Here is a 16,552-nt window from a genome sequence, read left to right as displayed (position 1 = left end):
GGCCAATTAATAGTGAAATATACTCTGAGTCGAGTGTGGATTTCATGCTCTTTATTCTGCTCATAGTAGTGAGGAATGAAAGTTTCCCCAAAATATCTGCTTTATAAACATTATTTACACAATGGGCCGCATGTGATTTGCTAATTCCAGGATTCTCCCGTGGGCCAATCAGGTTGCGGATTCACTTCCACCTAGAGCTGGATTGGGTGGCTCCTGTGGACAAATCAGACTGCTGCATTGTTCTAGGACCAATCAGACTGCTGCATTCTGAATCCTATTGTTCTAGGACCAATCAGACTGCTGCATTTTGGATCCTATTGCTCTAGGATCAATCAGACTGCTGCCTTTTGGATCCTATTCAACTCAGTACATAACAAATAGACAATTTTACAGATAATTATGTTTGTTGATACATGTTACATACAGCTGAGGGTTCTCAGGTTGCCACTAGGACATCTCTAGGTGGGTTGTCTTCTAGTTCATTTCTGGCATTCAATTTAAGTAGATCTCTTATGACTTGTGCCTAGTTGTTTGGGTTCCCATCCCTTAAAATACAGTTGCAGTTCATCTGTAGTAAGCACTCTGTTAGTACATAACTATTAGTGTGGGGCAGGGTCAGCAACACAAAGGAGCATTTTTGGGCAGCCTCCCAAGTACTAAGTACAGCTGATGCTATTTACACTGCTGCCCTGGCGCCCATTTTCCAGAGCCCAGTGAACACTGGGTCACTGCCATTTTAGTTGCCCACAATCATCCAAAGTTGACATTACCACTCAGTCACATTGTAAGCAATTACAATGGCAGCCGTCTGGCACTTATTTTCGGTACCAAAATACCTACCTGTCTGGTGGAAATAAATATGAAGAGAATAGGCCACGTAATCCCATGGGGACCCCAACAAGGGAAGGCAGCCCATAGTGAAGGTCCCCCTCAAACCTGGAGCTGGTTCTGCTGAAAAGTAATTAGATCTCTTTTTAGAAACAATTCACTGCCTAATTCTTGTTGGATTTTATTTCTGTAGCTGAAGAATTCCCTTTCTATGCTCCAAAGCAGCTTTGATCACCTAAACAAGACCGACAGCAGGAAGCCTGAAAGCTGATGTCACCAAAGGAGAATGAAGATATTTTGTACTGAATGTGAAGCTGCTTATTTTTCTCACATTTCTGCTCACAACCACTTGCACACCTTAGAAATATATCTATAAAATGTGTTCGTTTTTAAAGCCATTAGCCTGTGAAGTCTCCTGATCCACTTGACATCTTCTTGTGAGCAGTTTCCTGAACTGTGAATACCTGGTGTGAATGAGTAAGAACATTGTGTGGTCTGGTAATTATGTGATATGCAAATTGTAGGGGGAGAATTCAGCAAGCAATGTGATCTGTAAAAAAAAGTATAAGTAAATTGGACTCACATCTGATGAGAAAATCATTAACATTATGAAGGATGCAGCATAGATTATCTTGTGGAGGTTGTAACACCCAGAAGTTCTCCATATGGTATTTTTCCATATTCATGCAACAATTATTCAAAAGTAAGCAATTTTAAAGGTCTGTACATATGTTCTAGAAAACTATTTATAAATATGAATTTTGAACATACTGATTGTTTTGGTTGTGTGGGTCTTCTGCTGTACGAGTCAAAGCAATTCTACCTCTTTCAACCACTGTCATTTCAGCTCTCAAGATTTCTCAGGAATTGTCCTTATATGTCAGAGAATTATATTCAAAAAATGGCCAGTCCCTGAATATTTTTAAATGGCAACCAATGCATTAATCTGACTGGCATGTTGAGTCCATTGAGACTTTTTCTGATTTTAACATTTTACAGTCTTCAGGCCTGGGAATCCACTTAGTCTTTTGGTTGTGTTATATCTATTTTGTAGCACAGACTAAGACCTTAACTGTGTGACACGAGACGGGAATCACCTTTATCTGCGAGAGTTAAGAACAAGCTTGTAAGCCATTGAAGAACAATAGGCTTTCTAAACTTCTGGAAGAGTAGAACGAAGTAGAATGGTAGTGTGGCACAAATAAAATTGTGCCTCATTCTGGCTGTGCTGGATATGTCTGTCTATTAAATGGAACTGACCGTGTTTGTGACTTCTATTTTGGGTTTTCCACTTGACGTTCATCAAAAGTGCCTTTATACTTGTTTGTATAGGAAACCAGCTTTAGCAGATGGACCTACCCAGGCTTTAAAAAAACCCAAGAAGGAAGTACTGTTTATGTACAGTGCAGACAGAAATGTGTTGGAGCAATTTGTGTCAAACTACTACATGGTTTTTGTAGTATGTGTATCTTTTTAAAAGCATAGGCATTGAAGTTATAAATTACTAGTCAGATTAGAGATAAATGAAGGCCGTTTCTGTGATGTCTCTTTACATCTGATGCCTTGTGTGCTTTTTGTACTTGAAAGGAACACCACATTGATAATTTTATATGGTAAGAAAATGAAGTTGAAGATTCTGTATATAATACCCGGAGAATTATGTTAACCTTTCTGTGAATAAATATGAGAGGATTCATTAAAGTTGCCAGAAGGTTTGCTGTACATAAGGAGAGGCTGCAGAATGAGGCCAGTGGCTCATCTCTTCCAGCATCCTGTTCTCACAGTGGCCAAACAGATGCCCATGGGAAGCTGAAAAGCAGGGCCTGAGTGCAACAGCACACTGACCACTTGTGATTTCCAGCAACTAGTATTCAGAGACGTACTGCCTCTCACAGTAGAAGCAGAGTATAGCCACTGTGGCTAGTAGGTCTTGATAACCTTACCCTCTATGAATCTAATCTATTTTCCAAGCCATCCAAGTTGGTGACCCTTGCTGCCTCTTGTTGGGAGCAAATTCCAGAGTTTAACTATGCACTTTGTAAGGAACTACTTTTTCTTTTTATCTGACCTGAGCAGGGCTGGCTCACCTATGAAGCAGGGTGAAGCAGCTGCCTCAGGTGGTAGAAGCCCCTGAAGCAATGCCCCCATGGGTGCCTCACCCACTCTGCAGAGAAGCAGTGCTGATTGCCAGTGAGATCTGAGCAGATTTCGCTGAAATTTCATGAGATCTCATGGAGCACAAGAGATCTTGCCATAGATATTCTGCTGGAAGCCGCCTAGAGTGGCTGGGGAAATCCAACCATATGGGCGGGGTATAAATAATAAGTAGTAAATAATAAGTAGTACATAGTTGTTGTTATTAAATCGGCATTGATTCCAGCATGGTGGGTGGTGCAGTGGTGATGCCAGCATGGTGGGAGGCATGGAAGAGTCGGCCGGCACTTCCCGTTTTACCTTGGGCGGCAAAACAGGATACTGATACATTTAAGGATTTTGTTGTTGGGTTTTTTAAAATGTTTTTAGCAATGTGCTCAAATTCTTCTTTAGCATCTCTTATTGGTTGGGACGCGGTGTGACACTGTGAGTAAAAGCCTCAGCGCCTAGGGCTTGCCGATCGAAAGGTCGGCGGTTCGAATCCCCGCGGCGGGGTGCGCTCCCGTTGCTCGGTCCCAGCGCCTGCCAACCTAGCAGTTCGAAAGCACCCCCGGGTGCAAGTAGATAAATAGGGACCGCTTACTGGCGGGAAGGTAAACGGCGTTTCCGTGTGCGGCTCTGGCTCGCCAGAGCAGCGATGTCACGCTGGCCACGTGACCCGGAAGTGTCTCCGGACAGCGCTGGCCCCCGGCCTCTTGAGTGAGATGGGCGCACAACCCTAGAGTCTGTCAAGACTGGCCCGTATGGGCAGGGGTACCTTTACCTTTACCTTTTATTGGTTGGTAGAATTTCTTTCAGCAAAGTTTGTGTTTCTTTTCCTTCTCCTCATTTGGAAACTTCCATTTTCTAAATGAAGCCTTCTTGCCTGTAATAGCTTCTTGGTTTTATGTAACTTCCTGAAGATGGGAGCTTGGAGATGCGACGCACAACAGCCACCTGTCATTGGACTAGCATAGCTATTACGGCTATGATTCTAAACATGGTTACTAGCAAGCACTGAATTCAGTGGGACTTAACTTCTGAGTAAACACAGGATTTCACTGCGTATCTAAAAAGCAAACAAAAATTTACTGAATAAAATACAAAAAAAAGCTATTAAATGACTCTCAGGCCGACCACCTTTTTATGTTTTGGGGTAGAGACCAAGCTAAATCGAAAACCAGGGCAGCTGGCAAACTTCAATGAAATCAAATGATCTGTTAAAGGCAAGCAAAAAGAATTGGGGTAGGGGGTGGGGAATTGAAAGTACGAAGGTAAAAGTGCTTCTGATGGAATACCAGTATAACTGCACAGAGAACATATTGGGATGTTTTAGGAAACCTGGTTCTTACTTGAAACAGTCATATAAATGAAGCATCCATCTGTCGTAGAGAACATTATTGAGAGCACCAATCCTGAATTTCTTAAACGCAAGCCCTACTGTGTAGAGCCAGGTGACAAGGTTCTATATTTCATCCAAACTGAAGGGCTGTCTTGTATTACAAACAGGTGAAGGGAGGAAGCATGAGTCACTTGCATTTTCCCTTTTGCTTCTGCTTTGCAATATGAGAAGTTGGTCAGTGCTAATCTATTCCAGTTATTTACCGTAGGTTATTACTGGCTTGGAAGTATCCGTGATGCATCCGTGATCAGCACTGGCAACACTTGTGTTCATACGGTCCAGTACTGGTACTGTACTGGCATATACACCATCAGGACCAATGGCAGCTCAATTACTTGCTATGGGGAAATGGTTTGCAATTAGTATTTTTTATTTTGCAAATCCAGAGCTGTTAGCCCTCTGACAAAAGGAAAATGCAAAGGGAGCAAGTCATAACTACAAATGCACAATTCTTGCCAGACCTCTTTTGTAAATAAAAAAAAAAAGGGGGGGGAGATTTCCTAACATGGAAATTAAAAAAGAGCTAGTTTACAACATCTATCCTACAGTGTGAGAGCCAGTGCAATGTAGTGGTTAGTGTTGGAGTAGGATCTGGGAGACCAGGGTTCAAATTGCTGTTAAGCCATGAAACTCGCTGGGTGACCTTGGACCAGTCACAGTGTTTCCACATAACCTACCTCACAGGGTTGTTCTGAGGATAAAATGTGGAGGAAGAGAATGTATGCCACCTCCAGCTCTTCGGAGGAAAGGTAGAATATAAATGTGGCAAATGCACTGCTTGTCACAGCATTTATTTCCAAGGCTTCAGACAAAGGACTTTCTCAGACTAACCTGGAGATGCCAGGGATTGAACGTGGGACCTTCTGAATGGGAAAGCAGATGCTCTATCACAGCTATGGCTCTGATGCTTGAAATTAAATGGCACATTGCAAAGGTGGCTGTTAAAATTGTACAAATTCCGCTGTCAGCACCAGAAAAAAGGAGGAGCACGGAAGGAGTAAAGCTTATTTTTGTGTGGGTGAGTTTTGCCTCACATGCTCCTGAAAGAGAAATAATGATGTATTTCATATTAACACTCGGATCCTAAACACAGTTTCTCTGAAATAATTCCTAGTATGATTTTGACGGAAGTTCTTTTTCCCAACCCATGTATGCCAACCAACAGATATGAAGTGAGACCAATGGAACTGCTGATACAAATAATAAATGAGATGCGTTCTGAGTATGTGAAAAGTGTTTTTTCTTTTAAGTGACTATAGGGGTTCAGCAAGGATGGGGGCCATGCTACATGGTGGGGGGGGGGGCTAGCCACTTTTGAGAGGCCATTTTGACCCCTCCTTTTTTGTAAATTAATTTTTCAAATATTTAAACGTCCAAATGTGTAATAGGACCATTTGAGCACAGCATCTAATACTTCTAAAGCTAGCATTGAAACCTCATTTGCTATATCATATACCTATTCATATTAATCCAGTAGTTCTCAAAGGGACGGGTGCACTGGTGTGGCAGGAGAGGGTGGCAAGTGTTTCAGGAAGATTCAAGGACAATAACATTTAAACAATGCAGTATAGTATAATATCAAAATAACTGTTCCACACTTTCTGGATGCCCCATATTCATATTATAAAGTAGTTGCGTTCCACTTAGATCATTGCCCACTGTACCCCTGACAACCTCCCCTTCTGTGGCTGGCAGCATTGCCTGTTTTGTTAAGGACTTGCATTGATAGGTTAAATGACTGACCATTTCAGCCTTTGTGAAGAGGCACAGCTTGTTATCCTAAACGTAACCCAGCTGTGTTTGGCACAGTCTTGTCAAAACTTCATTAATTCTAACTTCTACAAGTTTCAGGAATTATGGGCAACTTGCACCAAAAACCTGCAGCATGCCCAAGCCAAGCATTAGATTCAATGATTCAATTTGCTTCTGGAGGTATAGGTGCCTAATTTGGGGTGTCCCAAAGCTGATTGTCGGGTGCCTGGTTCCTTTATTTCTATGACTCTTGTCACAAGGGTGGGATGCTTCAGGATCTTGCATTGTCAAAGGATCACTTCATATTGGGATGGAGCACGTGTCATTAAATTCTACTCAATAGTGCTTCAGGGTAGATTCCAGTGTATAGTTAGCAGAGTAAAACTTAAATATTTTGCAGGATTCCCCAAAAATAGACCAGAGGCAATTGTATTTCATCCAGCAGAGCTTTACCATGCTGTCAGTTTGCCTCACATTTTCAGACCTGCAGGGAGGGTGGCTTGCAATGTCAGAAGTGCACTTACAACTGAAAGGCAGCAACTTAGTGGTGGAGGAACTGCTTTGCATGCATTGTGTCCCAAGTTCAGTTTCCCGCATCTCCAGGTAGGGCTGGTAGAAACTCCTGCTTGAAAACCTAGAGAGCCTTATGAGTTTATGGCTATTTCCTTAGGTTTATGGCTATTTCCTTAGGTTCTTCCTATGGAGTGGTCAGGTCACCTTTATTAGGGCTGGGCTGGCAACTGGGATGGGAAAAACCTGGAGCTGGCCGCTGCCATTTCGAGTACAGTGGTACCTCGGGTTAAGTACTTAATTCGTTCCGGAGGTCCGTAGTTAACCTGAAACTTTTCTTAACCTGAAGCACCACTTTAGCTAATGGAGCCTCCTGCTGCTGCCGCGCCGCCAGAGCACGATTTCTGTTCTCATCCTGAAGCAAAGTTCTTAACCTGAAGCACTATTTCTGGGTTAGTGGAGTCTGTAACCTGAAGCGTATGTAACCTGAAGCGTATGTAACCCGAGGTACCACTGTACACGGTTTTTTAGGATCTGAATGCTGCCTCAAATTTTGTGTTGCAGTTCCTTTCACGTACTTTCATTCGCCTTTCCTGAGCTGCTTCCCCAAGCCCCATCCAAACTTCGAAGGCGCGGCTTTCTTCTTCCTTACAGCGACGGAACTTCTCGAGCTCACAAGTGCTTTTTCTCCGCTCCCCCCGCGGGCATTGGGCAGGGCTCCGTGACGTCACGGGAGGATAGGAAGAGGCCGGCGTGCCAAGGAAGCCGGAAGCTAGGAAAACTTCAGGTCGCGCGGCGAGGTCGCTTAGGGGAGAACAGCAGGGCGCGCCCTAGAGGCAAGGCGGGGGCAGGAGGGAGAGAAAAGGGAGGCGGAGCCTGCAAAGATTCCAACCAATCCTCGTTGGCCAAGGAGGAGCACGTTGGGTTTTGCAGCTGCTCCCCCCCCCCCGCCCAACAAGAATTCCTTTTTTGCACCTTGGTAGCGGGGAAGTTAGAACGCGAGGAGAAGTCACTGGATGCGCATCGGTTGCAAACGGGCGGAGGAGACCTGGGTACCCGGGTAGAGGCGAAGCAAGTTGCAGGAAGGGAAGAACCTCGCTGCCGCCTGGCGCTTGGTTACAGGTGTCCGGAGGAGTCAAGAGGGAAATCGCTGAGCGCCTGCCTCTCCCCTTTCGTTTCCTCCTCTCCCTCGGGTTTGCAAAAGGCTCTTTGCTGTCGCCTTGTCCCTCTGCCTCCGCACCTCGTTTGCAAAAGTCCTCTTTGGGGAACTGGCTTTAATGAGAACTTCCCCGGGAGTTCCCTGCCCTTTGCATGCTGCGAGAGAGGTTCCCCGCGCCTCTTTTTTCTCTGCCCTCCGGTCTTTGCGAGGGCGGGAGGGGCCATTGCTGCTGCTGCCACCATGAAACGTGGGAGGAAGAAAGTTAGAGGCCCGGAGGTGGAGGATACCCTCTGCTGCTGCGAGTACCTGGATCGGAAGGGCCAGAGGAGCCACCTGGCGGCGTGTTTCTGCGAGTGCGAGGACCTTGACGAGGGCTGTGAAAGGTACGTCTGAAACTTTCACTCAGCTGGCACATCTCATAGAATTGTAGAGTTGGAGGGGACTCCCGAGGGTCATCTAACAAGTGCCCTCTCCCCCGTCCAATTTGAAACCACGTCGGACTCTGTTTAGCTTTGCCAATGTGCTAGTAGTTAGCTTGTTGGTGGCTGCCCTGCTCGTGGCTTGAGTGAGATCTTTCTGTTGTGGCCATTGGGGTGGCCTTTAGCTGTTTCCCTCCTCCTGTCTTCAAAGTTCAGGCATAAAAAGGCCTGCATTCAGGGTGTGGTTTCAGAGCTTTGTCCCTATTAAGAGTATTTCATCCGCTCCACATGTGGTGATTCTGGTAATCTGATCAGATGGCCACCTCTGTTGCTTGAGGTACCTTACAAAATTAATAATGATAATAAAAAAATACCAGAGCTACTATGCCTTTAAACAGCCCCATGAGGCACAATTTCTGAAGAATTTTTTCTTTTCTGTAGAGATGGAAAACCTTACCTGTTGAGTGTATTACATGCAACTCCTAAAGTCCTTTTAGAAAAATGGTGTAACCATGGGAATTTGGAAAAGTTTTTGAAATTGGCAAATGTCAACACTGGGCAGCAGTTTCCAAAAGTAGGAAGGGAAAAAAACCAAACCCCTGCTATGATAATGTTGGAGAGTAAGGGTTGCTTCTTAATGTTATTTTTTTCTGGTGTGGCTTCCCTTCAAGGACACATATGCAGTGAAGCAAAGCTTTGTTATACTTGGTCAAGGTTACCCATTGGAAGTTGACCAGCTGTACTTGCGTAATTTGGGCAACTTCCCTGCAAGACTAGCACATATGATTTCTTGCTTGGAAAGAGAACATTTGAAGTGGCCTTAGGCAGGCATGGGGGAACCTGTGATTCTCCAGATGGACTGTAATTCCCTGACCACTTCTGTCTGGAGCTTATGGAAGTTATGTGGAGGAGTTCCAGCCATTTTCTCCCACAATGATCTTGCTTTAACTCAACAAAACCCAACAGACTTCGCTGAGCCGTAAATGTGTTCCATCTTCCCTATTCAGTGTACTGAAAGTGGTGGGTGAACTCATGAGCTTGTGAATCCTTGTCTTTCTATATCAGGGATGGGGAGGCTGCAGCCATTGGACTACAACTCCCATCATCCTTGGTGATAGGCCATGCTGCTTGGGGCTGATGGGAGTTTGCATCCCCACAACGTCTGAAGGGCCATGGTGATTCCCACTCCTATTCTATAGAGAGATTCTTTGCCAGGTAAACTGACAGACCAGAAAAGAACAGAACTTGAGAAAGTTGAGGGCTAGTTCACAGAACTGGATTTACTGACAACGTGATACACTCATTATTTTCAGATGAGCATTAAGATGATATGATGAGATGTGGCCCCACATAATACTATTCAAATTTCTGGGTAGAAACTGAAGGATTAGGGCCATTTCACACATCCTTTTTACACTTGTCTGTATGCATAATAAAACAATCACATGTATAAGGGGAATATAAACATGTGCTCATCCACAAGGAGCTGGCAATTGTCTGAAGCAGCCCTAAACAGCGGTGAGATCTGACACAAAGTGACAAAGAGTGACAGAAGCCAACACAAATGTATTTCTTGGTCTCTTCAGTCTTACATGAGCAGACCTCTGTGCTTTTCCCTAACAGGTGGCTGACTTGCAGATCTTTGCCCCCGGGAACTCTAGAGAGAATTGCAGACACCGTCACAGACCGCTTTCGCCTCCCGTGGCTTAGGGGGGCTGTAAAGGTCGATATCAGCCTCCTCCCGCCAATCATCCTGTTGCCTGTCTTCCTTCACATAGCAGCTTTGCACCTCCTCTTGGCTCTTGTCATCCTGATATCACTTCCTGTACTGGTGCTGTGGTATTACTACCTCACACACAGGAAGAAGGGCCAGACTCTCTTCTTCTTGAGTCTAGGGCTGTTCTCCTTAGGCTACATGTACTACGTGTTCCTCCAAGAGGTGGTACCCCGGGGCCACGTGAGCACCAGCCAGGTGATCCTTCTCACCTGCGGCTTAATCCTCATGCTGGTGGCCCTGTCTCAAGCCAAGAGAGACCCTGGCTACCTTCCCTGCCAAACGAGCAGTGACAAAGCACTTTGCCAAGGCGGCAACGTCAACAATAACAACATCTCAAACAGGAATGACCTGGAGAGCTCCAAGGGGCTTTACAGAGCAGCTGTGCCTGACATTGCAATGAATAGTTACCCTGAGGGCTATGCCAATGTCTTGGAAGCAGGGACAGGTGGGATCACGGAGGACTGGTGCACCAAGTGTCACTTGGTTAGGCCAGCCCGAGCTGGGCACTGCCGGATATGTGGCAGGTGTGTGAAGAGACTGGATCATCACTGTGTCTGGTATGTTCCTTGGAGTTTCAAGTTGGCTTTGACATTTGTTTTCTGATATCTTTGTTACCAATGAGTCATGGATCTCCTCTTGCCCCAAAAGGTCTTTCTGCTTTGTTTGGGCTCTTGTCAGTATGTTTAATTGATCTGCTGCATAGTGAGTTTTGTGGCATGAATTGCATTCCCCGTCTAATACTTGTTCTTTCCTGCATTCAGTATCCTTTTTCTATAACCAGACAAGCTGAGGGAGTGCCAGATCTCCCCAGGGGAACTTCATAATCTGTTATGCCATCCATCAACAGTTGTAAATATTGTGATACATTAATGGTTTCATTTAGGGGGGTGTACTTTGTGTAATGACGATGGGGGAATCATTCTGTAGTCAAGAGCAAACTTGCACACTTTACGTTGGGCCAGTTTTTAAAACAATCTATACTGCTCCCGGTATTTGAGCAATCAAAATATTGGGATGTTTTTCCCTCTAGATGTCTGGGCCAAAGGGAAAGGGGGAAGAGTGGGTCAGGCCATTTAGAGATAGGTGGAAGAAAAGGCAGTGAATAGTAGTCACAGAGCTCTGCACGGTATTGAACCACTGGAAGTCACAGAATCAGACTTGTTGAGTTGGGAGCCCCCCCCCCCCATCATCTAGTCCAACTTCCTGCAATGCAGGAATCTCAAGTAAAGTCTGCCCAGCTCTCTTCTCATTTCTGATCCTTTGTTTTTCCAATTTCTTATAAACATCAGGGCCAGAAACTTGTTAAACCGTGCAAGTTCAGGCCTTTAGGATACTGGGTGTAGGTAACAAATTTCACATTTCGTGTGTGAAAAATCTGTTGGGGTGCAGAATATCCACAGTGCATACTTTTATAGCTTTCTAACAGCTAGTCTTAAGTAGTGCAGATTGTTGTATATTGGCTCTATTTACGTAAGCTAGTTTGAAAACCTAGTTTATATGAATCTTCTCTGTTAGCCTGGTTTAGACATAATACCCAGACGTGGTTTGGTGCCTAGCAAATGAGCCTTCAATGCGTCTCTAGCTGTTGGTCTCTCTCCCCCGCCCCCCGCAGTGTACCCCTGGCTCCTTTTGCGGATTGAGGCAAACCAACAATTGCCATTTTGTCCAAACCTGCAAATTCTGTTCGTACTGCAAACCGTAGTTAACTACTCCTCAGCTGGACATCAGAATACTTAATGGACACCAGAATCTGGCACCTTGTTTTCTTACACCACTTTTTTGTAAAAAAAGTTTTTCTTTTATCTCTTGGAGGATTAACAGCTGTGTTGGGGAACAGAACCACCAAGCCTTTATCCTTGCACTCTCCCTTTTTCTGCTCACATCAGTGTATGGGATTTCTCTGACTCTGGACACCATCTGTAGGGGGAAGGCTACCATCAAGGCACTCTTCTACTGTCCTGGTGTCTATGGAGACTACAGGTGAGAAAAATACTCTGCAATGGGATAAGAAACTACTGATATGACCCTCTGTTGGAGGGGCAGTCCTCTGGTCTGCCTGGCTTCTGCTATCTTGGCCCGAGGTGCATGCTGGGATGTTTGCTAATGTCAAAACTTTGTCCTTGGGAAGCTTTGTGCTGCTTTCATAGATTGGCATTCTGAGGCGCACTATTTTGTGCTTGTGCGACTTGCCCAAGTGACCATATGAGACTCTTGTGGTTGAAACAAATATAAAGTCCCGCGTTCCTTTTTGGGTTGTTTTATTTTTGTTCTTTTGCATGGTCAGGTTACACTTTTAACGACAAAAAGCATAATTGCTTTCCGGGATGATGCATTCTGAACATTGTAGTGTTGTCCTCCTCCTCTTTGCATGCACAAATCCTAATGATTTCCAAATGTCCACTATCTCATTTCAGGTGCCCCATATCATTTTTTTCCTGTCTCTGACAACCATTGTTGTTATCTTCTTTCCTTCCTTCTCAGTATGTCTCATGTTCCAACTCAAGTGATATGGACTGTGCCTCCATATTGGCTTGCATGCCTTGCAGTCTGTTTGTATGCAGCTATTGCTTCCTCTCAATCCAGCCCTGCTCCGCTGAAAGCTCATTCTGTTCTAGACACTTGATTGATTGATTGATTGATTGATTGATTGACTGATTGATTGATTGATTGCATTTGTATACCAATTTTTTCTCCCAAGGAGAGACAATGACTGGCCAAAGGTCACTCAGGAGATTCAAACCCTGGTCTCACAGGCCACATAGCTGTCAACTTTTCCATTTTCTTGCAAGGAATCGTATTTGGAATAAGGGAATTTCCCTTTAAAAAAGGGAAAAGTTGACAGCTATGATAGGCCAACATTCTAACCATTACACCATGCTAACTCTCAATGACTTGTGATATATCTATGAGGGAAATATATTTCAATCATCTTCTTCCCATCCCATTCTGTCTTTAACGTCTGTAAAGAATATTAATAATAATAATTTTATTATTTATATGCCTCCCACCTGTCTGGGTTGCCCCAGCCACTCTGAGCGACTCCCAACAAAATACTAAAAACGCAATAAAACATCAAACATAAAAAAATGTCCCTATACAGGCCTGTGGGCCTAATTATCATAGTTTGGTTTAAACCATACCTTAAATCATGGTCACCTGTCCCAGAACCTAAAATATGACACTGTTTGTGGAGCAGGCAAACTTACAGTGTCAAACTGATTAGAAAGAATGGGAAGTTAGTGTACTTTCAATTTTTACTTACTACCTGTGCCCAGCTCCACACCCCTCGATCAAGTTCCATACTTACACAATTGGATGAAATTAAATACTCTCTGGTACAAATTACACCTGTGGATTTACTTGCTGTTTGGAATTGCCGGGCTACAACTTGTGTTGTTTCACTGAGTGCAATGAAGTTTAGAATTTTCACAAGCCTTCCCATTTGAAATTAAGGGGAAGCAACTGAAGAACATCTAAGCACAGGCTGTTTGTTGCCCACACATATCTAAAATGGTGAATTCGGTTTTTCCCTCAACTAGTAGTGCTTTTACCATGGTAACAATATAGCTATATAGATTTTGTGGGCAAGGAGCTTTAATATTGTGGTTGTGTAAAGGAAGAACTGTGGCCTTTGCAGAAGGGGTACAGATGTTGTGGTATACAGTTCCCATCACTGATTATGCTAGCAGGGACTGATGGGCATTATGGTCCTCAACATCTGAAGGGCACTGTGCTGGCTACCTATACTTTAAGGATATTCAGATAGCATGCCCAGGGTGTGGGAGATCAGTCTGTAACCTGTAAAGAGACCATCTGTAACCTCCTGAGTGCAACCACATTGCTCTGGGCATTTTTGCAGAGCAGAAGTATAGGGCAAAGAACTGGTTGCTGAGCTTAGCAATAATCAAATCCCAATGCTTACTACCTTATAGTAAGGCATAGATCAGGCATAGGCAAACTCGGCCCTCCAGATGTTTTTGGGACTACAAATCCCATCATCCCTAGCTAACAGGACCAGTGGTCAGGGATGATGGGAGTTGTAGTCCCAAAACATTTGGAGGGCTGAGTTTGCCTATGCCTGGCATAGATGATGGACTGTTTGAAAAATAATTTTTGCAATGAAATGAGGCATTTAAGTGGGGAAATGAGATTGCAATTTGCTGTGATGCAGAATCTGAGATGGGAAGGCACCAAAGGTTACTACTATTTACTCTCAAAATAGCATGTCAGTCTCCCCTTTTCTCTGTAGCCCTACAGCAATGCAGTTGTGTCCGTATTAAAACAGGTTCCTTGCTTTCTGTTTCCACCCCCTTCTAGTTCTGCCCTTTCGTTCACCTGTGTGTGGTACTGTACCATTGTAACTTCCGGCATGGGCTACATCCTTCTCATCCAGCTCTTGAACATCAGCTACAACGTGACGGAGAGGGAAGCTCGAATTGCTTTGAAGCAGAACACTGGGCGGAGGCTGTTATGTGGCATGGTGGTTGACACAGGCCAGTACCATCGGGGCATTCTGCACAATTGGATCCAGTTCTTGACCTTGCGCTCATCCGATCTGCAGCACTCCACCGAAGACATTGTATGAGAGCAGCTTCCTATCAGTCACATTTAGTTAACTGATCATCCACACCTGAAGTCATTACGGGGACAGGTAGTTCTCCTCTCTTAAGCCATATTTTAAGAGCAACGTTTTCTCAGAAACACGCGATATTCCAAATGCTGGGCGCGAATGACCTGGTTCATGGGGGTGCCTATGTATGTTAGCCTCTTAAGTGCTCACCTGCTTAGCCACAGCCGGCTACCAGTTTTGGATTAGCGTCTCAGTCTACAGTTCTATGCGCTTGTGCCAATGGACTGTGTACATAGCTGTTTACAAGGATTATACACATTAACTGTCAGGAACATTACTGACATTAAACTGGCAAAGAGGTCACTGCTGTTGGGGTGCGGTGCTGAAGAGGTAATGTATTTTTTAATTCTAGAGGTTTGGGAAACTTCATGTGCTTGTGCGGACTAATCTTAATGTACCACAAGGAAGTTCATCTGGCCATGAGCTTTTATTTTGTGCTTGTCAGTGGTGATGATGGCCATGGGTAGCATCAAAATGGGGGCTGCTCTGCACTTCCACCCTCATGCAGAAAAAGAGCAAAATAGCAACAACCTCCCAAAACCAACAAATGATGTTACTTTTCCACATATATACACCCCAACTCTTTGCTTTGGTGGTTCTACTAAGAACCACTTAGAGAGTGAGATGTTTTCTTTGGAGCTGTGATTTGTGAGACTGATGGATAGCAGGGAGCTATTTTTCTTCCTGTGTGGCTATAGTTTCAAGATAATCTTCCGGACAGAAATAGCTTCTTTCATAAGTATATGGAAAGGTTGGAGACACACTATTTACTCTGGAGGAGGTCAAAAGGTATGTACCGTATTGGCCTGAATATAAGCCTCACTTTTTCCCCAAATTCTGACCGTGAAATGTTAAAGTGCAGCTTAAATTCGTGACCTTACAAAAATTGGCTTTTATGATATCGCTGCTGAAACAGGCATACGGTAAAACGGAACGGGTGTGAGTGCGGAATTTGAAGGGAACGGCTTATATTCACGTATTTTTTCCCTTTTTCTTCTCCCTCCCCCATTAATTTTAAAGGTGCAGCTTATTCGGGTGCGGCTTATATTCGGGCCAATACGGTAATAACACTTGGTTGGGCTATATCTAGTATGGTGCACAAGCTTCCCTTTCACCTGCTTAATCTTTCTCATCCTTTCTGTGCCTCACTGGAGGGTTAAGGGGGCTCATCTGAACAGAATTCCTTTTAAAAGCTCTTCTGTATTGCACAATTAGACACCAGTGAATTCTTAAGGACTCGATTTCCTGTGTTGCTGTCACAGTGGTGTCAAAGTCAAACCCATGCAATATGAAAATGCTACTGTGAGCCGTGTTAGGAATAAACCTGATGCATTTATACTTTTCAGAATACTTTTTTTTTTGTAAAGGTGTCAAGTGACTGGAGCAAGACATCTAGATATTTCCTTCATCTCTTTAAAATGGCTAAGTAAAAATTGATTCTTCCCAACAGGCCAATGATATTTCAGCCTCTCCTTGTTTTTAATGGTGCTTTTTTCTTTCAAAGTGGATTGCTTTCAAGTGTCTTAAAATAATTTGCTACGAGAGCGTTTTCTCTAGAGCAAGTAATAACTGCCTACTGTCCAGTGTCTTAATCATGTGTTATGTGACTTTTAATCTTGAATGTATTTGGCCTCTGCAGGGCAGGATGGTGCAATTACAAATGTTTTTCTATCCTGGAAGCCTTTATTCCTCTGCCAAGCTCTATTGTATAGGACTTGAATTCTATTTTAAAACCTTGCTGCAGCTCATGTTTTATCAGTTTGATGGCAGTGTGGAGAATATCTGAATTGCTTTTCTCTTAATTTTCCTCCAACCCCAGGTATTTGGAAAATTGTGAGATTTTTTATTATGTGCCTTGCATTTGAGATCAGTTGTTACCACAGTTACGGTAAATAAAATTTTGTTTTAAAAATAAGTGTTGAGTGATTGTACCCAGAGTTAT

The 16,552-nt window shown here is 44.0% G+C and overlaps 2 protein-coding genes across 5 annotated transcripts in view; both read left to right on the top strand.

Annotated features, from left to right (window-relative positions):
- The window catches only part of GRAMD1C (GRAM domain containing 1C), a 62,145-nt gene extending 59,616 nt beyond the window's left edge, over positions 1-2,529 (top strand). For all 4 annotated transcript variants that reach the window (XM_077927160.1, XM_028726557.2, XM_077927161.1 and 1 more), the window contains one exon: positions 1,022-2,529. In XM_077927160.1, the coding sequence (XP_077783286.1) occupies positions 1,022-1,099 (78 nt within the window). In that variant the 3' untranslated portion in view covers positions 1,100-2,529. The remainder of the gene's footprint in view (positions 1-1,021) is intronic.
- Positions 2,530-7,259: 4,730 nt separating this feature from the next.
- On the top strand, positions 7,260-16,525 carry ZDHHC23 (zDHHC palmitoyltransferase 23). Its single transcript, XM_028726554.2, has 4 exons — positions 7,260-8,167; positions 9,827-10,537; positions 11,793-11,960; positions 14,298-16,525. The coding sequence occupies exons 1-4, from the start codon at positions 8,025-8,027 to the stop codon at positions 14,563-14,565; spliced, it is 1,290 nt and encodes a 429-aa protein (XP_028582387.2). The 5' UTR covers positions 7,260-8,024; the 3' UTR covers positions 14,566-16,525.
- The last annotated feature ends 27 nt before the right edge of the window (positions 16,526-16,552 follow it).

The sequence above is a fragment of the Podarcis muralis genome, chromosome 4 (genome assembly GCF_964188315.1).
Source record: "Podarcis muralis chromosome 4, rPodMur119.hap1.1, whole genome shotgun sequence".
NCBI lineage: Eukaryota > Metazoa > Chordata > Lepidosauria > Squamata > Lacertidae > Podarcis > Podarcis muralis.
Note: the sequence above shows the minus strand (reverse complement) of the source record. Positions and strands in the feature narration are given on the sequence as shown.

Coding starts and splice junctions, on each gene's coding strand:
- ZDHHC23 (XM_028726554.2), top strand. CDS start 8,025: ATGAAACGTGGGAGGAAGAAAGTTAGAGGCCCGGAGGTGGAGGATACC. Junction 8,168..9,826: donor CTTGACGAGGGCTGTGAAAG/GTACGTCTGAAA, acceptor TTTCCCTAACAG/GTGGCTGACTTGCAGATCTT. Junction 11,961..14,297: donor GGTGTCTATGGAGACTACAG/GTGAGAAAAATA, acceptor ACCCCCTTCTAG/TTCTGCCCTTTCGTTCACCT.